Source organism: Syngnathoides biaculeatus, chromosome 10 (genome assembly GCF_019802595.1).
Source record: "Syngnathoides biaculeatus isolate LvHL_M chromosome 10, ASM1980259v1, whole genome shotgun sequence".
Lineage (NCBI taxonomy): Eukaryota > Metazoa > Chordata > Actinopteri > Syngnathiformes > Syngnathidae > Syngnathoides > Syngnathoides biaculeatus.
This window is the reverse complement of record NC_084649.1, coordinates 9956857-9972554: the sequence shown is the minus strand read 5'-3', so window position 1 is coordinate 9972554 and position 15698 is coordinate 9956857. Positions and strand designations below refer to the sequence as shown.

The window sequence follows — 15698 nt, the reverse complement described above, 5'->3', positions numbered from 1 at the left end:
ACTCTTCCTTCTCTCTCATTTTCTTCATTCATCAACTTCTCAAAGTATTCTTTCCATCTATTTAGTACACTACCGGCACCAGTCAACACATTTCCATCTCTATCCTTAATCACCCTTACCTGCTGCACATCCTTCCCATCTCCATCCTTCTCTCTGGCCAACCTGTATAGACCCTTTTCTCCTTCTTAATGTCAACCTGGCATACATGTTGTCATTTGCCTCTTGTTTAGCCTTTGCCACCTCGACCTTTGCCCGACGTCGCATCTCGATGTACTCCTTTCGCCTCTCCTCAGTCCTCTCAGTATCCCACTTCTTCTTCGCTAATCTCTTTCCTTGTATGACTCCCTGTATTTTGGGGTTCCACCACCAAGTCTCCTTCTCCCCTTTCCTACCAGATGACACACCAAGTACTCTCCTGCCTGTCTCTCTGATCACCTTGGCTGTCGTCGTCCAGTCTTCCGGGAGCTTCGGTTGTCCATCGAGAGCCTGTCTCACCTCTTTCCGGAAGGCCGCACGACATTCTTCCTTTCTCAGCTTCCACCACATGGTTCTCTGCTCTACCTTTGTCTTCTTAATCTTCCTACCCACCACCAGAATCATCCTACATACTACCATCCTATGCTGTCGAGCTACACTCTCCCCTACCACTACTTTACAGTCAGTAACCTCCTTCAGATTACATCGTCTGCACACAAATAATCTACCTGCGTGGTTCTACCTCCGCTCTTGTAGGTCACTATATGTTCCTCCCTCTTCTGGAAATAAGTGTTCACTACAGCCATCTCCATCCTTTTTGCAAAGTCCACCACCATCTGCCCTTCAAAGTTCCTTTCCTGGATGCCGTACTTACCCATCACTTCTTCATCGCCCCTGTTTCCTTTACCAATATGTCCATTACAATCTGCACCAATCACAACTCTCTCGCTGTCTGGGATGCTCAGAACTACTTCATCTAGTTCCTTCCAGAATTTCTCTTTCAACTCTAGGTCACATCCTACCTGTGGTGCATAGCCGCTAACCACATTATACATAACACCCTCAATTTCAAATTTTAGTCTCATCACTCGATCTGATACTCTTTTCACCTCCAAGACATTCTTAGCCAGCTCTTCCTTTAAAATAACCCCTACTCCATTTCTCTTCCCATCTACTCCGTGGTAGAATAATTTAAACCCTGCTCCCAAACTTCTAGCCTTACTACCTTTCCACTGCTCTCTTGGATGCACAGAATATCAACCTTTCTCCTAATCATCATGTCAACCAACTCCTGTGCTTTTCCTGTCATAGTCCCAACATTCAAAGTCCCTACACTCAGTTGTAGGCTCTGTGCATTCCTCTTTTTCTTCTGACGCTGGATCCAGTTTCCTCCTCTTCTTTGTCTTCGACCCACAGTAGCTGAATTTCCACCGACGCCCTGTAGGTTAGCAGTGCCGGGGGCGGGCGTTGTTAACCCGGGCCACGACCGATCCGGTATGGGATTCTTTAGATGAACGCTCATATTTGTTTGGCACAGTTTTTACGCCGGATGCCCTTCCTGACGCAACCCTCTGCATTTATCCGGGCTTGGGACCGGCCTACAGATTGCACTGGTTTGTGCCCCCATAGGGCTGCATTCCAGTCTTATATTACTAAACAACATGAAATCATGCTATGACAGTGTGATCATACAGGTTTTGACGAAAGTATTCTGATACAAATAATTTTACAAACACATCCTCTCTCTCCCATTTATAGAGTGTCCCAGAGCGTACCTTGCTCATGACAACTTCTTGCGAATGATAACCACAGTGCATCGATTGCAAAATATGGCATTTTTCTCCAGATGTATGAAGGCTCGTCTACTGTATAGTGTGTTCACAAGGGGTTTGTCCTGGAACCTGGAAGCCCTCACAAAACTTGGCACTCTTGAATGAAAATTAACTTTTGTACAAAAACTGTTCCCTGACACCAGATTGAGTGCGTTTTCAATAATGTCCACCAGGCAGAGGTGATCTAAACTCAGTTTACATTCAGCCACAATATGAACTACTTCATTAACTTTCATTCATAGAACTGTTCCAGGTACAACACTGTCCAATGATGATCACACACTGCAGCTAAGAAACAGACATTTTATCATAATGCTATTTAAATGCAATGTAAAAGTCCCAGTAACTCTGAAAAACAGTGACAAGCACTTTATATTGACATTTTTGCATCTCATAAGCATTCTGGACTATTCATTCACTTGCCCCTCTGCAGTCAATTCAAGCCCAAAATTGGGTTCACATGATTACATTAGGTAGGTTTTGTATTTACTGTTCATTGCTGTATGGAAGAGGTTACAAGATTAGTTGAGCACAATTTTGCTGGTAGGGGGAGCATTTTGTGTCGCCACAATGTGCAGCTTATTTATTTTATATTGCAGCGCTCACACACAAAATTTGACAATCTCGGCCATGCATACAGGCACACTTTGTGTGCAGGCAAGTGTGTGCTTGTCATGTTCTGTCAGCATTTGGGCAGCATGTCATTGTGCTGTGGTCACTGTCATTTCACAGTACACCGACCATCAAGTAATTATTCTATTTACTCACTGTTGAATGAGGGGTGAGTAAGCTCAGCAGACCTTACAGTATTCTGTTTAGCCACTGTATATCCAATTTTTGCTCTCTTGTTCGGATTTATTCTCTAGATTCCTCTTTTATCATGTCATTTGTAACTACTAACCTCTCTTCTGGTCCCATTTGTCTTTGTCAATTGCTTGTTTTTGCATTGTCCACTTTTTTGTGCTTCTTTCTCTGAAAAGCGTCCATATAAAAATGGGGAAAAAAAAATCATTTGAGCATCACTGCAAAAATATGACTGATGACCTTTCAGCAATTATAAACTCTCTACCCTTTATTGTTGCTTTTATTTCAAAAGCACACGGGCATGTCAAGCTTGCCAAGCCAATAGCGTATGCTTTATGTAAACCACTGCTGGTCAGTAACTGACCAAGCAGATTTGCCAGTGCCGCCTGTCCATAACATTTGGTAATATATAGCTACAAATGACAAAAATAAACACAGTTGCTGTGTTCGAGCTTTTGCTGCGGCAGTATTTCAGAATTACAACCAGAGTCATCATTATTTTGCCATTTATGTCAAAAACACACGAGAATTTTGTCTCAGTAGTTGGAACTGCTCCAGTATGACAAAAGACAGACAGTTGACAGAGAACACATTTGAAATGTTCCCCACTTCTGTTATGTTATGTTATATTATGTTATGTACAGAGAATTAAATACTGTAGACATTCTCCTCTATTGTTGTTATTGTGTGTCTGTTTTGAACTCATGCATTCAATGTGGTTTTGTTTTTCCTAGTTTTGCTGGGTATGGGGATTTTTGAAGTGTAAAAGGAAGGTGCTCAAACAAAGGTAATCACCTGTTTTGTCATTTTTGTACAAAACATGGGCAAGAACTTCAGAGTAGTTAATCCATTGGCTTTATCCTTGGGTGTCAGACTTCCCATCTTCCCCAGTCACACAGTAGCAGACCTAAATTTTAGCTTAAATGAAGATCTTAAAATCCACAAATCCTTTTAGAAATACTTATTTTGAATTCTGACGTAACCCCAGTAAGGACAGGACATAAAGACACCTAGAGTTGGGTGTCTTTTGTGAGGCTTAACCATGGAGTAACTGTGACGTAAATCCTCATGAAAGTGGATTGATAGCAACTTTATTTTGTGCAACTCTGAGTCTTAGTTGAATGTAGGTAGCACATCTCCGAGGTGAACACCACCCCTAAGTACAGGTCAAGATGGGAAATCTCCAGAAGACACTGATTGAAGTTTTGGATAGAGGGGCAGAAAGCTGCAGGACTGTGCAGTCGCATCCTCTTCACCTCTTTTCTCCCTTGAACAATAAACACACACAGACAGGGTCTTATGCTAGCTTTTACAATAACTGGAATGGCAGATTTAACATTTTGTTTAGTTTGGACAATCATTATAATAGGTTTTCCTTGACAATAAAAATACAAAAATTATCATAAAATGGTGTAGAAAATTGTACTTTTAGAGGCACATTGTGGTCGTCCACTAGTGTTGGATTATCTTTTTTTTTTTTTTCCCCGTCCTCAACTAATACCACTTTGCCACGCTGATTCCTGATCCCTTTATTGAACACCTATTATTATTGCAGGGACTGGTGTTCTAAAACCCACAGTATAGTACATATGTACATGTTTATGTGCACATACAATATGAAACCATAGTTTGTAAATCGGCAGCACGGTGGGGCAACAGTAGAGCGTTGGTCTCATAGTTATAGGGTCCAGGGTTCAAATCCCTCCCCGCCTGTGTGGAGTTTACATGTTCTCTCCGTTCACTGCGTTGGTTTTCTCCAGGCACTCCGGTTTCCTCCCACATCCCAAAACATGCATTAATTAGATGCTCTAAATTGCCCCTTAGGTGTGATTGTGAGTGTGACTGTTGTCTATCTCCGTGCCCTGTGATTGGCTGGCAACCAGTTCAGGGTGTATCCCGCCTCCTGCTCGATAACACCTGGGATAGGCTCCAGCACTCCCACAACCCTCGTGCAGATAACCGGCTCAGATAATGGATGAATGTTTGTAAATTGAACATGGGCAATTTATTTGGCTATTTTAATTTGGTCCCAAACAGTTGTTTCAACCTCCACTTCAGTCTGGTGAGTTTCCTAAAGCTCTTAAAGTAGCTGCCGTTAAGCCTCTTCTAAAAAACAGATCACTGGACACTTCCATGTTAGCAAGCTATGGATCCATCTCGAATCTCCCTTTCACAGTCAAGTTTGTTGAGAAAGTTAATTTTAACCAACTCAGCAATTTCTTGAATTTAAATGAACTTTTTAGCAAATTTCAATTACAATACAAAATCTCTCATCAAAGTGCTAAATGATATAAATTTGAATACTAACTTGGGAGAGGTGTCAATTTTGGTCTGATTGAATCTCAGTGCTATTTTTGATACCGTAGATCATAATATACTGCAGGTTGGAAACGTGGGTAGGACTAAATGGAACTGTCCTTAAATGGTTCAGGTCCTACCTGGAGGAATTTTTATTTTGTAACTGCTGGAATTGTTCAATCTTATCAAATGGCACTGACCTCATACCTATGCATGTGACACAGTTATATTTAGCAGTGTTTCCAGATGACTATAGTTCAATTGAGGTGTTGTCACTGTCTCAAGCAGAAAAATCTTCAACTAAACCACTTAAAAAAATGTTTTGGGGAATTGAGAAATTAGAATTGCTATTAGTATGTCACCAGACTCTATCTCTAAAAACAAAAAATCAGAAACCTTGGTGTTCTGAAATATTTTGACCTGACTTTCAACAGTTATATATATTTGACTGATTAACATATCTAGAGTGAAGAGTAACATGTGTCAAGCAGACCAGGAGAAGCTCATCCAGCTTTTGTCTCAAGTCGGCTTGATTATTGTTATAGTCTTCTGACTGAACTCCCCCAAAAGAGGATTAAACAGCTGCAAATCATTCAGAATGCTGTATCTCGACTTCTGACCAGAATGATGAGGTCAGAGCATATCACTGCAGTTCTAAAGTTTTACACTGGCTTCCAGTCAGCTTTAGTATAGAAGTTCAGCTACTGGTCTGTAAATCAATCCATGCCTTAAGTCCGAAATACACGTAAAAAAAAAATGCTAATGGAATACATACTCAGTAGAGCTACGAGATTGACAACCTGGTCTAATAGTGAAGTGCAGAGTCCAAAGCAAACATGATGAAGCAGCATTTAGCTATTGTGCTGCAGACAAATCCAATAAGTTGCAAACAGAGGTGATGTCAGTCCCTAGTATTTTTTTTAATCCAAGTCTTTTTTTTCCTCATTTTTTAAAAGTATTTCCATCTTTAAAATGTTTTCACTGTATGCTGTTTTCATTGTGCTTTTTTCCGTTTAAATTTTTTTCTTTGTTTTTGTTAAATGCTTTTCATCATGTAATGTAGATTGAGTTACCTTGTGTATGAAATTTAGTATACAAATAAATTTGCTTTGCTTTGCTAAGCTAATAAAACATCAACAAATAACCTACATACAATCTCATTCTCCCAGTCAGAATCACATTTACATATGGCATATTATTTTATACGTTTGAGCAACTTTTTAAAGGAAGTTTTAAAGGCTAGATTCTTAAAACTCAATGTAAGGCCCCTGGAATAGAAATGGTTGACAATAGAAAGGCTAGTGATGATAAGTGATGCCAGATAGTCTTGCCGCGCGTCAGCCACAATTTGAGTGAGTCGTTCCAGCGCTGAAGTTCTGCTGATTGAAATGTTATCAGCAAATAGATGTCACACACAAACAGGCGGGCACATGTGCACCTTATCTTGTTCTTGAATGTCACCTCTTTTAATGAAACCCTCCTCTTATCCCCTTCCATCACACTTCCCCAGAGTTCCTCAAAGTGAGTTTGGTGGGGATCAATCAGTGAAACTAACGGTGCAAATTGTCCGACTACACTGCTATCTCCTCTCTGCACTACAACTGTCTGCATCTGTTCTGACTCAATGGCATCCATATTGACATTTTTAAATGTTTTAAAGGTTAAGTTTGACTTTTCCCAACCTATCAGAAATGTTAAATACAAAACAACATGAACTTAATCAGGCAACACCTTATGTAACGTCCACACTTGGGCAGTAAAAGATGCAAAAATAATAAAACCAGAAAATTTGACATCTCTCCCCATAACAATTCAAGTTATCAAATATCAACAAAAATAATAAGGTGTAAAAACTGCTTATAAGATGTTGTATTAAAATATGCCATTGGTTGTGCCAAGTTGCATCCATTTTTCACATGCAGAGCAGTCCAAAGCAAAACTGCATCTCTTATCAATCTGACCGCTCTTTCAAAGTGTTTGCTAGTTTCGGTTTCAAAACATTTCTAACACCTGTTGAAAGCACGCAGATGCTGGATGACATAAGACTCGAGACAGACATTTAGAAAGTGCATCACCTTGAAAGAGGAGTAGTAAGAGATACTTTAGCATAGGACTACCTAAAGTAAGTCAGTCGCAGCACCCTGATGTACTGTCAATCCTCAGAACAAAAATTAACCCCTGATATGTGGCTTTTGCAAGTGTAATTTGTGATAACTGACATGTATTGTTACAAATGTTAAATCTTTTTGCACTATAGTCTCACTATAAAAGATGTGCGCACTCTAATTCCTTTTAATCTCATCCGAGTCCTGACATCTCTGATCCTCACTTTTCTTCCCCTTCACTCATCGTAATATTATAAAACTGAAGCTATAAAGCCATGGCTTGTGCTTTAAAGAAGTGCAAATCCTTGTCATCTTATATTAATAACCATTCACACAAAAACAATACCAACTTAGACAATGAAGGAATACTAAAATGTTACGCCTTAACAGTCTTTGCCTTTTCCTCTTATTGCTTTATTCCCCAATGTCACGCTTTGTGGCGACTTAGAACCTAAGCTCTCTTCACATCAACTACACTCTTCCGAGGTGAGACAAATAAGAATGGCAAACTTTAATGATTTGAGCCTAATCGTTCTTCCCCAACTCTGCACATATTTATGCAAAATCTGAAAGAAAGAAAGCCATCCGAGAGTTGTTTTACTTCTTTTTGGTGCAAAATTGTTGCTGTCAAACAAGCCGAAGTGGCTAATAGTTTTCTAATAAAAGCTTACCTTTAATTAGCAGAGACAATTTTCTGCTTCAGATTCCATTGTTAGAACACCCTTATATCAGAAGGTTTTTCGTCATGAGTAGAAAAATTATTTTATTTTATTTTTTATAGGGAAAAAATGTAGCTTCAGAGCCTAACAAAATATTCAGTATTTTTCTATTGCCAAAACTGTCTGCGGTTTTATACAGTGTCATATAATCCCGGAATCCATCAGTTATTTAGAGAATGACGTCAGTGCCAGCATCTGGTGCGATGTCTACGGGTGTAGTGATGTGTGGCAAACTTCCCAAATTTCTTGTTTTACTGTTTCCTTTCACACAGATCTTACCTGACATATTGAAAGCAATAATTGTGTTGGTAAGTTAATTGTCATTAAAGTTAAAAAAAAAAAAAAAAAAACTTCAGTAGAACATAAAACCCGAGTTAGTGATCTGGCTCACAGTTCTGACGACCCGGGTTCAAATCTGACTTTACACTTGTGTGGAGTTTTCACATTCTCTTCATGCCTGTGTGGGTTTTCTCCGGGTATTCCAGTTTCATTCCACATTCCAAATACATGCATAGTAGGTTACTCTTGGACTCCTAATTGTCCTTAGGTGCGAAGGGTCTGTGTCTATGTGTCTCGTGATTGCCTGGAGACCACTTCAAGATTTACTCCTCCTCTTTTCACAGTCAGCTGGGGTAGGAGCCTGCATGACTGTGACCCCAGTGGGAATAAAAGTGGATCAGATAATGGATGAATTGATTAAAAACCTGTTTCCACCAAGGTCACATGTTTTTTTTAGGGTGTTTCCATTGTAAAACAATCCCAAATAATTCGAGTTAACTCTCACTTTTCAGTAGTAGTTGCTGTTGCACAATATAGGTTGCTTTTTGAAACACTGCTATTTTTGATTATGATCACAAATAATTGTCACTTCAGTGTTACGATTGAATGTAGAAACTGAGAAAAACAAATCAGTGGCTTTTCAAGGTTTGGTTTAAGTGACATAACCTAGTAACAAAGAAATTGTTTTAAGGCTTCAAAAGTTTTACATAAATGATCCAAATGATCAAAGTAGTATCAAAAATCAAAATGATCCCTTTATATACTGGACCTGCAGGTCACATTTAATATGAATCACAGATAAAACCTTGCAGCGTAACTCTGGGTAATAGTTGACAATATTCCTTATACAGCTGACATAGCTATAGCTGTAACTCCATCAAACCAAACATCAATTTTCTTTACCGCGTATCCTCACAAGGGTAACTCAATCCAAGCTGTGAGGGAAAACAAAATAGAATGTACCATTTACCGAATTTATGTGAACGTAATCACTCCCTGCATTTTATCATTTGGTGTTTTTATTACAACAATACCATCTCACACATCAATACCCCTGTGAGTGTTCAGGTGGATTCAATTCTCCAGACTGAGGCTGTGTGGCATATGATTCACGTTACTTTGAGTATGCACGAGTTCTATGCATCATTTAGTGAATGTGTTATGTTCGTGTGCATCATCAGGGGTTAACAATACAGAAATCTTATTGAAAAAAGCTTTCAAACGAAGATTTTTCTTTCAGTCACCACCCCGCAAGCATACAAATTTGCCACTGTTCATTAAAGCACAATTGTTGTAGCGTAGCCCCAGAACGGTAACCTTGATAAATGACCTTGTAAGATGACGCAAAGAACTGCAAACTCTCTAAGTGTCTTGACTTCCAAGGTGCTTGAAAGGAAAGAACCAATACAGCAAAGGAGAAGTGCAATATTTTCCATGGGCTGTGCAAGCTGTAAGGTTTGTCATTTAATATGTCACTGTCACATTTGCCCCCACTCCCATCGCTCCTTCTCTCTTCTTACCCTCGCTCAGGTTGCATTCATTTCTTTTGATGAATATTCTCTCCTCCGATGATTAATTTAATCCTATTTCTCTCCCCTCTACTGCGCACACACACACACACGCACGCATGCACGCACACACACACACACTCTAAGCAATACACAAGCCACTTCAGAGCAATTTCTTCCCGTTCTCAGTATGTGTACTTTCTGACCCGAATGCCAAACAGGCATAATTCACGGATGCATGCTAACAAATTAATTGCGTATTTGTCAGTGAATACAGGGAGACCTGTGCTCATCCATATGTGAAGAATGCCTACTTCTGAAATTGCTTTGTGTGATGACAGGAGGGAAGCGTTCCTTTACTTAGCACGTCAGTGTTTGCACGTGCAGATTGAGTATGTCACATCAAATGAAGCCATGCACCTCTGGATCCAACTAAACACAAATTATCCTTTTCACCTTTGTAACTTAATTGGACGCTGTTTCGGCTTGGATTTAATGCAATTTTCTTTCTCTCTTAACCCTGCCATCGCCAATATCCTAATGATGTCACTTGGGAATAAAAAAAAAATCAGAATTCTGTCACTTAAACCGTTGCAGTGTTACTATAAAATCTGTGTTATAGCTGCACTTTGCTAGTTTTAAATCCTGTTACAAACAGGTAAAGGACCGAAAGCAACCAAACAGTCCTGAATTGCGGATGGATTATTATGTTTTATACTCCCCCCACCCCCATGTCATTTCTCACGTACTGAGCACATTAAAAGTTTGAGTCCATAATCCAATTAGGAAAGTTAAAGCTACAACGTACTAGGACTGCAATGCTAACTTTGAAACCGAGCACACAGAAGCCATTTTTTCTTGGAATCACGTCTGCCTTCTGTTGTTGAGTTAGTGTGTTTATGTGTGTACAGGCCATGGCAGACCGTCTCGGTGTGCTCTGAGCTTCAGGCCAAGGTGCTCCAGTGTTACCGAGAAAATCCTCAACAAACCCTGCTCTGCTCCAGCTTGGCCAAACAATACATGACCTGCGTTCAGCAAGCCAAGAAGGTAGGTGAAACGCTGTGAGAGAAGCATAGAAAAACTTGCCGTGCAATTTGTTTTCGTTTTTAGTTTTACTGACCCGCTGCGGTTGACCACCAATTTGCTTGTATTAAGGACAGGATAAATATCCATTCCAGGATGAAGATTTGGCTCATAAAACCTCTATTTAATGTGTGCACAATTTTAACTAACCTTCTTAATTTTCATTCATTGTTCAAATGAATTAACTTCTGTTAGTTTAAAACATAAAAAATGTAGTCTGACAAGTAATGAGGATTGGGAAAGATGTATTGTGGAAGTGAGTTGTTCCGGAACCACCACAAGGCATCTCATTTTTTTTTAGTTGTCACAAATGTAAAAAGATGCTAACTACTGGAAAACAAAATATTTAGTGACACGGGAGTCTTACTGCTTTGAATATGAGGCTATTTACTCAACTTTTTAAACATTGAATGTGCTTCTTCACTTTTTGTGGATAGATCTTCCTTTTGAGTGAAATGGAAATGAACCCGTGTCTCACAAAAAAATCCAGACCAAGTTAAAGAAAATCATCTTGTTTGACATCATGGGGGAACTTAAAAAATATGGTTTCATTTAAAATTGTATTACCTAAGGAGAATTTGATTTTGCTATCGAACTTCTTCTGAATATGGTTTTGCCGTTTTCTGTCATCTTCCCTTTTATGCCACACATTTGGCAAGGATAGCTGGATTTTACTTTCAATCTGATTGCTAAACCAAGCAGAAGAAAAGCAAGTGAGACCAGACCAGGGAAGAAACCTTGACCGTGATATCAAAAAAAGACGAAAACCTTTCAGTCTTTGCCGCAAATCTGTTGATGTCTAAGTTTTTATCTGTGGTTGGTTTCAAGGAGAATTGCTCAATTTACAGCTCTTAAATCTCCTGCCGCCCATTGTGTTTAGACTTTTCTGATAGAAAAATTACACCCTTATTAGTCTATTGAAATCAATTTGTCCATTCAAACCTTGAGAGATGCATTCAGCTCTTTCTTGATGCTTTCGCTATTATTCGTCATAGCCACAGCTTATCTACAAAGTGCTTATTTTTTACCCAATTTTCCCATCAAGCAAACAATAACAATGACAAAACCCACTAATATGGAGTGGATGAAAGAAACAAAACAATAGTTGGAGAATTTGGCTGCGTAAATTGCCTGCAAAATCACTGCAAACACTTTTAATAAATCCACTGTCTGTTCAAAGTGCTTCAAAGAATCCTTTTGCTACTCGGATGATGTTCTTTTTGAAGACGTTCTCTGTGTATGTTTATAAATAAAGCTTTTTGATAAGGGAGGTGTGGTGGGGTTCATTCAGAGTGAGGCTTGATAAAGGGCAGCAGTTGTCCTCAGTCACATTTTCACCAAGCAATAGTTATTGCTTTTGAGTTTACACAGTGTGCAGCATTTCGTGTTCTTTCCTGTTCCAACCCTTTTCTACACCTATGAATTAAAATACTGTTGCAACACATTATACTCAAACAAGCGATACACTTAGTCCTAGGTGTCTTTTAAAACATTATTTTTTCTTTCCATCCCACTCTTGCATTCTATTGTCAAGTTTGATATGACAATTCACGTGGACCTATCAAGCACCAAGGTTTAGATACAGCTGACACAATTGGGCCATAGTGGACAACTACAACCAGTTCTCCGGTGAAAGGGTGCCAGAAACTACAAAACACCCTGGAAAGCAAAAGTAAATAGTAATGCTCCAGTCGATCATGATTTCCGTGGAAATGGATGGTGCTTGTCTATCAATACCTTTCATTGTCGATCACAACAACCGATCACCCAAAGCTCATATTATGCAGCCTGCAGAAAAGGTGTTCAGGGTACAACAGGGCTGGGCAATTTATCCATGTCCAATGTCCATATCCATTTTATGGGACAAAGATAATAGACAATACAGACAAGGCAGAAAACATTGCCATATTTTTGTCAGCCTTTTTGCCTTTTTCTTCTCAAGTTATCTCATTTAAGAAAATGCAGAATCATGTTTGATAATCATGTTTTCAGTATCACTAAAAATAGTCGTGAATATTATTTTTTCCCATAATCACCCAGCACTAGTGTTGCGTCCCCCATCAAACTATTCAGACGCACAACTCCCTTAAAGCAAATCCAAACAAACATGTCGGATAAAAGAGCCAATACCACTCATCAGTAATAAATTGAAAAATTTAGACCTAATACATGTGAATGGTATCGACAGTGGTCAGGAGATCTCACTAACTGAAGATTGGTATCAGAAATTTGCTGTTTGGTTGCATTTCATTAGGCAACACTGACATTTGTTCATTCTGTCTGGGACAATGGATGGAGTAATTGCAACACCCAAAGGCGGTGGAAAGCTACTGCAACTCCAGAGAAATAAATCACAATCTTCACTGCATTTGAATGTTACATTAAATTTTAAGAACCTTGGTTTATGTGCCTTTGTGTTACCATTGCAGTAGTGTCAATAGCTATTGTCGATCCCTCCATCCATTGTCTTAGCAGGGTCACAAGGGTCATGGGAGTGCTGGAGCCAAAATCCCAGTTGTCATTGAGCAGGAGGCAGGATACACCCTGTACTGGTTGGCAGCCAATCACAGGGCACATAGAGACAAACAGCCGCACTCACAATCACACTTAGGGACAATTTAGAGTGTCCAATTAATGCATGTTTTTGGTATGTGGGAGGAAACCGGAGTGCCCGGAGAAACCACACACAGGGACAGGGAGAACATGCAAACTCCACACAAGAGGGGCCGAGATTTGAACCGTAGTCCTAGGAACTGTGAGGCCAAGGCTCTCACTAGGTGCCCCATTATACCGCCAATAGCAATTTTATTACTCCGTATTATGCGTTGTTATTATGTAACCAGATGAGATGTTTGAATGGAAAAGGGGGTCAAAAAGGTCTACTGATGCATACTGCTTGTCGGAAATAATACTTAGAGTTCTTACTTTACCTTTCACAACTTTTGGACAATTAAGTTGCAAATAATTGTTTCCTGTATCAAACCGACTCCTTTAAGTATTCTGTCCCTTCAAGCGTAATTAGTCCTGAAGCCTAGCAAAAGACCGGATCCATGTAATCAATGTGTATCAGGAAATCTTTTAAGAATTTAAACATTTTCTCCCATATTTATCCTTCATGGGATTATTATATACACATGACACAGATGGTAAATCATTTAAGTATCCATAAAGTTTCAAAGGTTGGAAGGTCAGAATCGGAAGCATTTTATCCTTGCCAACTTTTCAACCTTTCTATATGAGGGTAATCTATGAGATGATATCGCTCTTTTCAAGACTGACTCACACTAATCTTTTGAACAGTTGGATTTTCAAGTTGACCTTTAGACTTCTTAAAAGTGCTCTATCCTAGGCTCAAAGTAAAAAAGGCACCCAAATGTTGCTAGATTTCAGATATAACTGAGTAAATGTAAAATGCTCGCTATTTCAGGTCTTTGTTAAATTACGACCTTGCAACGTGACTACTCCCTCGTTCTTTTTTTCTCATGTCCATCCTCCATACCATCGAATATTCTTGCTGCTGTCTGTGTTGATATATTTTCTCTTCCACTTCTCATCCTCCACACATCCATCTCGCCTTATGAAGACCTCTTCCCCTGCCTGTTAATGTACACTTTGTCACATTAGCTCGTGCATTAGATTCTGATTTGCACCGCTAGCCATGGAGCTCTGTCAGGTCTTTCCAAGATACGGTTGTTAACATGACAGGCACAACAACCCCCACCTCACCCCCCAGCCCTCTTCCCCAGTTCACACACAATAACTGAATCAAAACTTTTGTGTGCTCATCAATATTCAATATACTCATTTGTACAATAGAGACATTACAGCAAAGATGAACTTCATTACATTGAGAGCATAATCTTAGTTATTTACACGAACCCTCCATCTGATGTCATTCTGTGGCTCAGATTCAATATGTTGACAGTGAAGCCCCTAGATGTAAGAATTCTAGTCCCAAGATCCTTATCGACATGCACAAAGCTCTCAAATCTGCCGCTCTAATTCAAAATTTTACTGAGCAAGCTGCATGAAACTCAAGATTTACAAACTTATACAATTTTCTATATTACTACATATGAGGTCAAGAAGGAGGACTAAATGTTCTTCCAGCTCATGAATCCTACGAAATCACAAATTTCAAAACATTGAATACTCTGAAGAAATCCCCTTTTCTTTTCTCATTTGTTAGAGAAAAAAATTGGGTCACTTTACATCAATCAAAATATGGTACTTTCAAAACAACTTAAATCTTCAGGCCTTGGTTGGGAATCCGTTTGATTTTATCACTGCCTCGATGGACCGTGGCATTGAGGAAATAAGCCTGTGGCATTGCCTGGGAGGTATTGAAGCCCAGATTTCCTTGATGCTAGCTTTCAGTTCTTCTATGCTTTTCGGTATGGTTCCTCTCATATTCCTCTTGATAACACCCTATACAATGACTATGTGGTTTAGATTCCACGAGTTGTCTAGCCAGACAAGAAATTCCATAGTAGTCTAATTTTTTGAAAATGGTTTGTAGTTGGGATATTATTTAAAAGATTATATAATATATACCAGGGGTGCTTAATGCATCGATCGGATGGACCGGTCGACCGCGAGGCAGTCTTGGTCGATCGCAGACGGCGTGCCAAGGGGGGTTGGCAGGCAAACCCCTCATCCAGTGTTCCCTCTTAACTGTGCACGTGTGCAATTGAGCATCGCTGATGCAGTCTCTTCGCAGATATTCTGCGTTCCATGCGCAAAAAAAAAAAAAATCTAATATAAATTGAAAGTATAACATAAGGCTGTTCAGTTTGTGGCATTTTGCGATGTGATTCAATGAGTGAGGGATGACTGGTTGTTACATCCAATGGCACAATTAACATTCGTACTGTAAAAAATGAAAAGAAGCCACTTGTTTCTTTTACGCAGCACACAGAACTTTCTCTAACAACGACCGCTGCTCCACCACACTTTTTTTCCTAGTTTACCCTACACCCATCCCCCATACCCGGACACTCATAATTACAAATGTTACAGTACTTACGCAGCCCATTAATGTGTTTTATAATGACAGCATCCACTATTAGTGCTATAGTTCGCAACACAGTCTGG

At 39.5% G+C, this 15698-nt stretch overlaps 1 protein-coding gene across 5 annotated transcripts in view; it reads left to right on the top strand.

Moving 5' to 3' along the window:
• The window catches only part of LOC133507998 (MICOS complex subunit mic25-like), an 88230-nt gene that overhangs the window by 51367 nt on the left and 21165 nt on the right, over positions 1-15698 (top strand). For all 5 annotated transcript variants that reach the window (XR_009796959.1, XM_061833651.1, XM_061833650.1 and 2 more), the window contains one exon: positions 10433-10568. Coding sequence is in view for 4 of the 5 variants with exons in the window: in XM_061833651.1 (XP_061689635.1) it covers positions 10433-10568 (136 nt within the window). In the remaining variant the exon portion in view is untranslated. The remainder of the gene's footprint in view (positions 1-10432; positions 10569-15698) is intronic.